Genomic DNA, 12,552 nt, shown 5'->3' with positions numbered 1-12,552 from the left:
GCAGTGCAGCAACTGGGCTTGAACACTCCATCATCAGCGGAGGGCTGGGCAGTTGGACACCACTTCCCTTTCACAAACTTCTACAGATATTGCAAATGTGGTTTGCCCACTATACCCCAGGAAGTGCAAGTGATATGTTTAAGAGCAGTTCTTCAAAAACACTTGGATTACTTTTTCAACTTTAAACATGCAGAGCAGAGTTTCTACTCAATTTGCATTGTCTATTTTCAAAATAATGTTGCTTCATTTTCATTTTGTAGATGCATAATGTCAACTAAGTGACTTAGGGCTGGAGATAGTACTGCAGGTAGGCTGGAGGTAGTACAGTATTGCCTTGCAGCTGGCCAATCTGGGTTTAATCTCCAGCTCCCCATAGGGCTCCTGGAACATTCCAAGGAGTGATTCCAAGGAGTGCAGAGCCAGGAATAAGCCTTGAGCACCTCAGGATTGTGCCCCTCCAACAACAAAAATTTTATACTTTTAACGTAATGCAGGCATTCATTCTATAACTCTATCTAAGGAGCATCTCCTATGTACCCAGGCCTGAATTACGCATGGGGAAAACAAAAATCAAGCACACTTTTCTATTTTCAAGGATTTTACAGGGGGAGGAAGGAGACAGCCTCACACAGCTTGAATCTACCATCGCAAATCCTGCAACAGAAGTACACAAGAGGTGCCACCATTGCCAAGGAACTTTGAAGTTCAAAAGCACTGTTCACACTTTTCACACCTTCCAGTCTCCCAAGGATCCTATGACCGAGGTGTTATTGTTACTAATCATTTCCAGGCCATGTAGACCGCAGCCAAGCAGCAGGGGGGGTGGGGGGGAGTGCATTGTCCAAGATCACACAGAAAATAACCCAAATTCTGTCTCAAAACACACTTGTCTGTGCTCATGCCACTGCTGTCCCCTCACGCCCCTACAGAGTATTCGCAGACTCCACTGGCTTCAAACCTGGGAACACCATCCAGATGTCATTGATGCTGTCTCCCGGGAAATGTTCCCATACAGAAACCTCTAACATTTGGGCCCTGACCTGTAAGTTGATCTCCCTTTTCTCCACACTCCTACTACAACCCTCCCGAGGGTCAACCTGCTGTGTGGTGTGTGTGTGTGTGTGTGTGTGTGTGTGTGTGTGTGTGTGTGTGCTCACGCGCCTGTTTCTGGCCTTGCTGCTTGTGCATGCACTATTCCTCCATCCCCAAACACTCTGCCTCTCCATCCAACTCCATCCTCCTCCTCCTCTCTCATGAAGGTAGCCCAGGTTTCACCTCCTCTGGGAAGCCCTTCCTAACCAACCCCCCCCCCACCAAGTCATTTCCTGTAGCTGAGTCTCCTGGCCAAGGCACTTGTCATAGCTCCTACTTTATTACACTGTAGTGGTCAATTCATTTTTCTGTCTTTCTTCCCCGCCCTGCCTCCAGGTAGGCTGTGAGGCTCTCTTGGCAGCCCCTGTATTTAACAAATGAATTTTTTTTTTTTTTGCCATTTGGAAGGAGTGGAAAAATCAAAATAGACTCCCTTCCAAAGTGCACTCCCTTTGATTATTGCCAAATAAATCCACCGTTTGACCATCTGTCTCAGTGCCACCACTGAACTGATGCAAAGTAGAGCTTATGCAATGTAGGTCTAATTAGCTGCCTGTGCATCCTCTGAACTCAAGGACAATGCGCATCAGTCACCTTCTTGAGCATAACGCCTGACACATAACAATGGCTTGTGTCACTAGACTTGCATTGTCACTCACCGGTATTGCTGTATCCAAACGACCACACACTTTCTGAGTGTGCCCTCTCCTTACAGGCTTCCCCCCACAGTAGCATAACCACACCTGAACATCCTCCCGTCTGAACATCCATAACCACTGTTAAAAAAATAAAACTACTAGTTCAATGAATGAATGCAAACTGCCTGGCCTCAGACCTGTCTCCGCAGCCATGTTGGTCAAAGACCAAAAATCAACCTGTGACCTGTTAGGAAAAGGGGGCCTCGAACAATAAAGATTTGTTTCCAGGGGATCTGAAGTAAGAAGGGGCCATTTTTGTGGGTAAGCAGCAGGTCAGAGAGACAAGGTAGTAAAGGGAAGGTTGCTAGGGGGTAGATGGGGGCCAGAAAGGCTGACCAGCAGTGTGGCTGTGGGCGTATCTGTGAGGCAGAGAATCCACTCAAATTAGAAAGCTGCTCCATGCGCAGACAGAGAGGAGCAAGTGCTGGGTGAAAGGGCTTGAAAGAAGAACCAGAGTTTCACTAAGTCTGAGCTCCAAGGCTTGTCCACTGGACAGGACAGGTCACACCTTCCTAGAAGGAACCAGAGTTTCACTAAGTCTGAGCTCCAAGGCTTGTCCACTGGACAGGACAGGTCACACCTTCCTAGGAGGGGCTTTCCTAGGAGGGGATGGTGTGGAAGCTTCTTTGCTTTCCAGGATAACAAGGACTGTGTTTGGAGCCGCCCTGAGGACCTGGGCACGGTGTGATGTTTGGGAGAAGAACCGCAAGTTGTCATCTTAGAGGGCATGAGAGGTGCTCCAGGAGTCCTGACAAAGTGGGGGTGAAGCAAGGGCTCCCCCACCCTGGTCTCAGACAGCAGCCGTGGGGACAGACCTGCACGACAATTGCTTCTGATCAATTTTTGTTAGTTAGCTCAGCAACTAACAAACCAAGAGTGATGGACACAAGGAAGCCGCAATCTGTCCACTCTCACCGTTCACAGCAAAGCGATGCGGAATACTGAGAGGGTCTCAAAGAGGGCAGCCTCTGGGCGCCAAGGCACGCACTCACTCACACCCTCCTTCGTGAAGGGGCTTCCAAGACTCTGTTCTCTGAAGTCTAAAGCACGTGAAAAAGAGAGAGAAGATAGCAAACTCCTGTTGGTGTCCCCCACCCCCATGTTCCCAGGAGGCCACCCTAGTGTCCCTGGTTATCCCCAGCACTGCCTGGCCTGAGGGACCAGTCTGGTTAAGAATCACTGGGACACATCCCCTAGACCTTCTAACAACTGCTTGGAAGTCACTGCCCCCTCCCTTATTTATCTAGCAATAAAGCCAGAGCTCAAAGGAACGTGAGGTCTCTGTGATAACACCATGGCATGGACACAGGGCTAGCATACAGGGTAACTCGGTCTTTGCTAACGACCTCCGTACTGGGCTGTAGTTGTATTTTTGCTGTCGTTGCAGAAAGTCAGAGGCCAAATTTCAAACTCTGCTTATTCCTGTGGGGGAAAAAGGGTGGAGAGAAAGGTGGGAGTGTCGCCATGGCGGCAGCGGGAGGGAGAGCTACAGTTTGGGAGTGAAGGTCTTTGTTGACAGTTTAGGGAGAGAACCTTCCAGTCTTGTCCCTCCAGCTCTACAGCTTTGCAAAGGGTGACACTGACGTATTAGAAATGAACCTTTAGGAAAAACTTATCAATAAGAACTGGACTCCAGTGTGGGCTGGAGTGAGGCTTTGCATGCATGCAGGGGTCTCAGGTCCCCAAGCACATCCAGAAAAGAAACCATGAGCATGAGCTTGGGATAGCCCCTGAGCACTACAGTTATAAAACTCAAAATAAAAGGGGGAGGGAGAGTGGGGCAGTGGTGGAGGGGGCAAAGAGAGAGGGAAACTGGTAGGTGGGGCAGCAGGGTAGGGGGGCAAAGAGAGGGGAAAGCTGATAGGGCCCTTCCCTTGCATGTGACCGACCAGGGTTCGATCCCTGGCACACCATATGTTCCCTGAGTCTGCCAGGAGTGATCGCTGAGCACAGAGCCAGGAGAAAGCCCTAAGCACAGCCAGCTGTGGCCTCAAAATCAAACAAACAAACAAACAAACCAAAGAAGGGTTGCATATGTGAGGCTCTACATTCAGTTCCCAGAATTCTACAGTCCCTCAAAATTGAGTGACCCTCAAGCACATAATGGGGAGTAGCCCCAGAGCAGCAGGTTTGCCCCCCAAACAAAAGTGAAACAAAAAAAAGAATGTACCATCAAGGATATGAGAAAGTATGAAAACAGATTCTTCAATGTTTCTCTGGGCCAACCCTGGTCACGGCATCACAGGTAGCAACCCTGGCAGCAAGCACGTCCACAGAAGTATCATAGGACAGTGTTCTCTAATTTAACTGCACGCTCACTCCCCTGCTACTCAGGCTATCCACAGCCCCGTCAGGCAGGACCTGGTGCAGTGGGCCCCAGTTAGGAACTGTTCTGTTGTTTTTATCTCCTCTAGGAGCTCCTATGTGTCACCAACCTCAAAAATCAGTTTCAGAGATTAAAGTATCTCAAACAAGAATGCACACACACACACACACACACACACACACACAAAAAAAAAAACCACGATGTCCTGAAACACAGATGGGGACAGTACAGGTCTGGACAGGGCCTGGCATCAGCAAGAGGTCACTGCTTCAGATTCAACAAGGTCCACGCTGGCCTAGCTCTAAAGGCTGCACTATGTGTGTCCCCAGAGATACTGTGAAGGGCCTGGCCAGGGCACATCCTCCTGAAACAATGCGACCCTCCCATTATGGCCCAACAACATGCTGTTATCTCCCTCCTTCCATTCATTCTTCTGCCTGTCCGTCCATCCATCATCCACCCATTCATCTGTCTGTCTGTCCATCTGCCATCCATCCATCCATCCATCCATCCATCCATCCATCCTGCCATCCATTCATCCATCCATCCTGCCACCCATCCATCCATCCATCAGCACAGCTGCAGAGGCCACAGGATTCTGATGCAATCCCTGGTGTGTCAGTAAGGGACCAGTTCATTCTGTTTTCTCTCTGCCTCTTAAGAAACATAGGGAGTCCCTGTCACATTTCGCCTGCTCTGAAAGAAACCTAAGGCTTCAGGCCAGGAAGATAACTTAGGGACCAGAGGTAGGCGCAAGGACCCAAGTGTGATCCCTGGCACTACATGACGCCCTCACCCACCCACCCAGATGTGGCACTTCCAGATACCATCCTGGTCCTGAGCACCACTGGACCTGAGTAGCACCACATCACCAGACTGGAACACTGCCTTCCCCTGCCCACTTGGCCAAGGACCACCTGGGATGGACCCTGGGCCCCTGAGTCCTGGCTGAAAGAATAAAGAGAAGGAGAAGCTGAAGGCTCAGTTCCCAGACTGAAGCACAGTACAGTACAGATACTCTGCATACATGCATTTCACAGTATTTTACTGCCCTTGGGCTCTGGGTCTTTATTTTTATCTACAAAAAAAGAAAGATGAGGGCTGCAGGTAGGGCGTTTGCTTTGCATACCACTGACCCTGATTTGATCCCGGCATCCCATATGGTCCCCCAAACCCCTTTAGAAGTGATCCCTGAGTGCAGAACCGGAAGTAAGGCCTGAGCACCACCAAGTGTCCTCAAAAACAAAGTAATAATAATAATAATAATAATGAAAAAAGTGAAAAATTGAGCTATAAATTCAGCTTATTTAACCCTCGTGACAACTAAACTAATCTGCAGCGGTCTCTGTAGAGCACTGGGATGATCTTTGCGCAAATCGACAAAGATTATTTACGGGTCAAGTTCAGTTTGGCTATGACACAAAAATGAGGAGGTAGAACATACCCATTCGATTCTTTTTACAGTTGGAATTGGGCAGAAGAACCTTCCGCCCATCCCGTGGCCTGCCTCCCAAGACCTGTCTTCAACACCTCTGACCACCTTTATTGAAGTGACTTGCAAAACCCAGGTCAACAGTATTTTGGTAGCTGTGAAACACACGTCTGGGTCGCAAAGAGAGACCGACAAGAACGAGGACTCGGAGAGCGACAGGGAGTAAAAGGAGATGTACCCTTCTTGAGAGGAAAACAGCTTAAGGCACAAGCGACTTGGCTGACTAGGATGCAAAAAATTCAATTAAAGGAGGCCGGCCCCAGAGCAGAACCTGGAAAGGGCAGGGACAAGTGGAGGCCCCGGGGTCCCTCTGCTGTTTGCACGACCTCCTCCGTTCCTGCTCCCAGCGCCCATGCGTCCTGGCCAGACTGGGAAACAGAAAACTCTCCCTGGAAACTTAACTCGCCTGGTGCCGGGGAGGGGGGGGGGCTTTAAAATAAAAACACACCAACAACAGACCTCTGCAGACCTTCGGCTGATGCTCTGTTCAAACGCATTTTACAGTGATGAACAGCTTCGTCCCCACGGTCGCGTGGAGGCCCCCACTTTCTCTCTTCCGCTTGAAATAACCGAGCTCCGAGAGACCAGGAAAGAAAGGGGCGAGGCACGCACGGCGTGGGCAACACCCCACCTGAACCCCGGGATGCGGGGGGTGGGGGAGGGCAGGGGTTGCGTTACCGTAGCTCCCCCCACGTGCGCCGCCCGTGCACCTGGCGCTGAGGGGAGCCGCGGGGGGCTGTGGGCTTTGGCCGGACGCAGCCGGGCGCAGCTGGGGAGGGCACCGGGAGCCCGGCCCAGCCCTGCAACCACCTGCAGGTTTCACCGCCGCGGGCAGCTGCGCAGCTCCCCCGGGTGCCGGAGGGGTCCCGAGCCCCGCAGGGACCCCGGTTCCCCACCCCGGGGAGGGGACCCAAGCGCGCACGAGGTGCCCCTGGGCGGCGGGCGAGGCCGAGTGGCCCCGCGGGGCCCGGGCCGGGGCTGGGCATCTCGGATGCAGCCGGGGGTGGGTGGGGGGGGGGAACGCCGCGTAGGTGGGTGGGTGGGCGGGGTGCTGAGCCCGCGCCCCCACCCCCACCCCCCAGCCCGGCCGGCCTTACCTGAGCCCGAGATGTGGACGCGGAGCGGGCGGCCCCGGCTGGAGCACGACGACAGGTCGCTCTGGGAGCGGCCGCGGGGGCTCGGGTCCCCGGGCGGGCGGCGCGGGGCGAGCGCGGGGGGCTCGGCCGGGGGCTCCTCGGGGCTCCCCGCGGCCGTGGCCATGGGGCTCCCGCGGGCGGCCGGCGCGGGGCGGCGGGAGGAAGAGAGCGAAAAGTTTGCACAGGAAGGAGCCGCCTACAGCCCGGCTCGCGCTCCGCCGGCGGCAGCCGCAGGGCCGGGCGCTGGGCCGCCCTCGGTGCCCGCCAACCTGCCCGGCTGCTCCGCCCCCGCCCCGCTTCCCCCGGGGCCCGGGCACAGCCCAGGGCCGGGGGGCGGCGGCGGCAGCGGCGGCGGCGACGGCGACCGCGGCCCGACGCTTTCCGGGGGACCCCGCCCGGAGCCGAGGAGCCGCCGAGGCGATGCCAAGGCCAAGGTTAGCGGCGCTGGCTTCCCGGGGATGCCGTGGACCACCCCTGGCACACACAACACCCCCCCCCTGCCCCGTCTCCGTGTCTCCAGGGGGATGGAACTGTCACCGGCACGCCCAGCGTTCAGAGAGGAAACGCGGGTGCAGCCAGACGCGGCGTTTGCAGATCTTGGAATCCTGCTCCAGTTTCTAAGTCCAGTGCCCAAGTCCACGGGCCGTGCCCCCAGATAAGGGTTCTCGCCTCCTCGGGCTTCCCTGCGTGCGGTCCTGCATTTCTGTGTGTGTGCAGGGTAAGCTCCGGGGTGGTGTTTAACAGACTCCTCTGCCCAGCATAGGGGGTTCCTAAGGAGGATCACAGCCCGCTGCCCCGTTGTCTTGTTTGGAAATATTCCAATACCTTCCCCCACCCCACACACACACCTTCCCGTCCCCCACGCCTGGTAGGATTCTGAAAAATATAAAACCGGGAGATTTTAGAAGTTCTTCCGTGACAGAAGTTCACTAGCTGTCTGACTTTTTGGTTTCACTCTTGGGCCCCTCGGAGTGGTGGCTTGCCCTGCAATCAAAAGCTGGGGATCACCTGAAAGCTCCTGGCAAGGAAGCAATGGAAATGTCCTTGGGCTACAGAGATAAGCAGCCCTGAGAGAGGCAAGAGGGGTTGGGGCCAAGGTTAGCAGTGGCATTCCCGGACACGCCCCATTTTCCAGGTGCTACCATGCACTCAGCACGCCACCACATACCTTCCATACCTTCGACAAGGAAAGACACTTTGACCTTAAAGAAGGGGAAAAAATAATAAGCAGGAGGAATCCCCCCTACCTCCAAAAGGGGAGCTAGGGTGGATGGTTAAACTAGAGAGGAGCATTAATACCGCCAGTAACACCTAATTACAATAATTAACAACAGCTCAGTCTTGGTCATGTAAGGTGATGCTTGAATCACTTGACCCTTCCCTGCAGGAAGTCCGGAGAACTTTGTGGTAAAGAGTTCTCACAGCTGCTCCACTGTAGAGCATTTGCCTTGTGTGCCTGAGCCCCAGGCTGCATCCCTGGTACCTCCAACAAAGAAGCAAACCCTCTTCCATTTGGACACAACCCAATGTTACTTCATTGTTACACATCCCAGTGCTTTTCTTAGGTGTTTTGAGTTGTTCAGGACCGAAATCAGTAAAAATGAAAGGTGCCTCTGCCTCAATGCTGCATTGATTGTGTCATTGAGAAGATGAAGGACCCCAAGGTGGGTTTTCATATATCCCAAATCATCCACAGAACTCCCAATGGTATTTCTCATCGTCGTTTATTACCCTGTGTACTTGTATTACCCAGTGATGCTGTCTGACTTCCTTATCTCCACTTTCTCAGTGCACACACGCGTGAGCACACACACACACACACACACACACACACACACACACACACACACACTACCTCCTCCTGTTCAGGACTCCCACACGCAATGTGATGTACCTTTCCCTATGGCCAAAGTAGGAGGGCTCACTTTACCTATCTCTGCCTTAACCCTCTTTGTCATCTCTTCTGAAGATTATAAAAAGGGGAGGGTAATTAATGGCGTCAGCGCATAGGAAGTCTTCCCAGAAATAACACTTGTTGGTAAGGACATGGTAAAACAGGAACCCTTACACGCTGTTGTTAGGAATGTAAACTGGGGCAGCCACTAGCGACACCAGTATGGGGATCTCCCAAAACCTTAAAAATAGAATAGTCATCTGAGCTAAGTATACTATGCCTGGGTATTTATTCAAAGGAAACAAACAAACAAACAAAAAAAACTAAGAGGGAAACCTAGCTATATGCCCACACTAATTGTAGCACTGCTTACAATAAGCATGAGGCAGCCATGAAGGAACTGCCCATTGAAGGGTGAATCAGTAAAAAAATATGATATTCTTCTACTACTAAGTACTATTTAACCATTCAAAAGGATAAATCTTACCATTTGCAGCGTGATGGACCTCAGAAGCATTGTGTGCTAAGTGAATTAAGTCAGAGTGAAAAGGGCAAACACCAGATAACCTCTCATATGTAGAATCTAAAGCAAGCAAACAGAAGCAAGCAAAACAAAACAAAACAGAAGAACAAGCTAGAGATTCAGAGAGCAGGTGGACAGTTGCCAGAGGCAATGGGTGAAGGTGAGAGAAATGGGTTGAAAGGCACCCCTGTAGCGTTGTCACTGTAGCACTGTCATGCCATTGTTCATCGATTTGCTTGAGCAGACACCAGTAACGTCTCCATTGTGAGACTTGTTGTTACTGTTTTTGGCATATTGAATACACCACGGGTAGCTTGCCAGGCTCTGCTGTGCTGATGGGATACTCTCCATAGCTTACTGGGCTCTCCAAGAGGGATGGAGGAATCGAACCCGGGTCCACTGTGTGCAAGGCAAACGCCCTACCCGCTGTGCTATCGCTGCAGTCCAGAAAGGCACCCCTAACGTAAGTTAACATATACCTGGATATATAACAAATGAAAGCATACATGCATTTAGGTAACCATAAATGCCGACTCATTTGAGTGCCTTTTGTGGTCTTGGCTCTGTCTGGGGCTGTTCATGCTCTCAGGAAACCCTCACCCCATATTCCTCACAATCTGGAGAGATAGGACAAGGGTTAAAGTGCTTCCCTTGGCCAAGGCTGACCAAAGTTTGATTCCCAGCACCAAATAAGGTCCCCAGAACCCCACCAAGAATGATTCCTGAGCACAAAGCTAGGATTAAGTCCAGAGCATGGCCGGGTATAGCTGCCTAAAACAAACAAGCTTCTAGAAAGAGTCGCATCATGCTAGCTACCTCTGTTTATGGGCCATTCATTCCTTCAGTATCTGCACAGTGACTTCTGCTTTGACCATCATCCTTTTTTGTTGTTGCGGGGGTCACACTCCATGGTCCTCGGGCCAATCCCAGTGGGGCCTGTCCGGGTATTGGATGCAGACCTGACATCAATAAGGCATGTGCTCATTCCTGGCCCAAGGTTGTGCTTGAATACTGAGACGCCAAGGACCGGGGACCTTTCAGGCTTGTCTAATATGCCCTCCTCACACCACAGCCCTGCAGCCCTGACCACTGGCTTCTTTACTGGACTTTGCTCCACTGGCTTCCCCAGGCATTTCTCCAGCCTCAGTCTCTTCATCATCCTTTTCTTAGGAACTTTTTTTCCTCTTTGCTCTTATGTGCTATTTTCTGGGTGTGCAGCCTTTGTCCCTCATCCTTGTTGGCCTCTCAGCTTTGGCTCTGAGCAATGCAGTAATGCCTCCCAGATCTCTTTCTCCACCCAGACTTCCCTTCTGAAGGCCACGTCTCAGTGACCAGCCATCTTTCTGTCACATTTGCTTCACCCTCAGCGGCCCACGTGCCAAGAACCAAACTCCTCCATGGTGAAATGCTTCGTTCTTTTGCTTCTCCCTTGAAAGCAAATCTACCTGCAAATCCATGCTGTGTCACCACTGCTGCGGTGGGTGGCCTGGATCTTCCTCTGTTTAGTCTCCAAGGGAGAGAGCGGCTGCTCCCTGCCCTCATCTCCTTCCCAGAATAAACTTTTCAAAGTGCTCACGCATCTTTGCTGCTCCTCTATTCGGAGCCTCACAGAACGAATCCACGATATTAATCCAAGTGTTCATCCTCTGCTTTGCCCTAAGCTCTCTCCTCATAGCAAGTACATATATTCTGCCCCTTAGCATGCAGACTTACTTGTTAGAAAATATAATTCCACGTTTTATTAGGGTAGGGCCCTTTATCTTTGCTTGTTACCAAGTCCGCTTAGAATCTGAAGACCTTGCTTTCTGCTATTTCATTTTGATGATGTGTCACTCTTCTCATCTCTGTCACTTCTTCCCAAGTACCACTTGGAACTCCCCCCACCCCTTTTACCTTGCTCATAGTACTTTTCTCTACCTGTGATAAGGGAATCAGAATGTCCACCAAAGACACCCATTTCTGATGCCACATATTTTAGGATAGTAAATTCTAAGAAAATAGTGCTTTGGTGTACTTTTTTACATATCAATGGAGCAATTTACATATCAAAGCCTGATCAATGGAGCCTTGTGTCTATGTGTGAAAATAAAAATGATAGTCATGGACTATCCAAACCTCTTCAGGGAGTTTGAATTTGACATGAGCAATGCAACTGTGTGCATCCCCTTCCTAGATAAAGCCTCGCAGATTATGAAACTGTGACCAAGGTTAGGTCAGTCACTTACAAAATACTTTTCAGCTCCCTGGTGTCTGTTTTCAGTCTTTGGGGGTTTTGTTTTGTTTGGGAGGACACACCTGGCTGTCCTCAGGGCTTCCTTCTGGCTGTGTGCTCAGGGATCACTCCTGGCAGTGCTGGGGGACCATGTGGGATGCTGGGGATTGTACCCGCATCAGCCACATGTGAAGTAAGTGCCTTATCTGCTGTACCATCTCTCTAGCCCTCCTCTGTGTCTAATTAAATAAAATGTTAGCACCTCTTGTGATGCTACAGAGTCTTTGAATAGAAATTCCTCTTTCCATGGCCAATATTATGTACAGGAGATTAAAGTTGTGGCTGGATCTGGTCCCCCTGCTGATACTGCATATGATCGTCTGGCACCACCCAGAGCGGCCCCTTAGCATAAAACCAGGAGTAAACCCTGAGCACTATGGGGTGTGGTCCTAAAACAAAATCATAAACAAAATTGTTCTAGTTTATTATCATTGGTGCTAATCTTACTGTACCTGATTTATGAATTACATTTCTTCATAAGTGTGTATTTAATGGAAAAAACCTCAGTGTATGAGATTTTGGCACTAACTAGATTTTCAGAGGACGACTTGGAATATGTTTCCCACAGATAAGTGAGGGTGAGTGCAGCTGGCTAATTTTTATTTGTGTCTTTGATCACCTTACATAAATCATACTTTTAAATAAATGGGAAAACAATGCATTTTTATTATGCTAAATCACCCTTAGGACTTCTGCAATGAAAATAAATTTTATTTTCCTCTCCAACTTTTATTTTTAAACCTTTCAGAAATAATATTTAATGAAAATGGCCAAATAAACTAATAGGACCTAGAAACATTTTTTTTTCTCTAAAACATTAGTCTGCATCTTTTTAAAAAAAATGTTGTCAGTCTGCCAAATAGCTTACATTTATTAAGAGCTGGGCAAGATGTTATCTGAGGTACTGAGGGTAAGGAAATAGAAATTTCTAAAATGGGGGCCCATGCTTGTGGTCAGGGACCCTTGCCTATAATGCACAAGCCAGGGGTGCACAACTCAGGTTCAGAGCTGCGGTGTTGGGGCGACAGGGCCATATTCCGTGATGCTTAGAGGGCCACAGGCTGAAGCTCAAACTAGGAGCTGTGACTAGGCCAGGCCTGTGCTCCACCCTTTGAGCTC

At 50.6% G+C, this 12,552-nt stretch overlaps 1 protein-coding gene across 5 annotated transcripts in view; it reads right to left on the bottom strand.

Annotated features, from left to right (window-relative positions):
• The window catches only part of PHACTR2 (phosphatase and actin regulator 2), a 292,400-nt gene extending 285,383 nt beyond the window's left edge, over nucleotides 1-7,017 (bottom strand). For 2 of the 5 annotated variants that reach the window (XM_055135559.1, XM_055135560.1), the window contains exon 1: nucleotides 6,706-7,014. In XM_055135559.1, the coding sequence (XP_054991534.1) occupies nucleotides 6,706-6,868 (163 nt within the window). In that variant the 5' untranslated portion in view covers nucleotides 6,869-7,014. Of the gene's footprint in view, nucleotides 1-6,705 lie in introns of all 5 variants that reach the window. The other 3 variants (XM_055135556.1, XM_055135562.1, XM_055135561.1) reach the window with 3 other exon arrangements.
• Nucleotides 7,018-12,552: the final 5,535 nt, after the last annotated feature.

The sequence above is a fragment of the Sorex araneus genome, chromosome 4 (assembly GCF_027595985.1).
Source record: "Sorex araneus isolate mSorAra2 chromosome 4, mSorAra2.pri, whole genome shotgun sequence".
Classification (NCBI taxonomy): Eukaryota; Metazoa; Chordata; class Mammalia; order Eulipotyphla; family Soricidae; genus Sorex; species Sorex araneus.
This window is presented reverse-complemented; position numbering and strand designations above follow the sequence as displayed.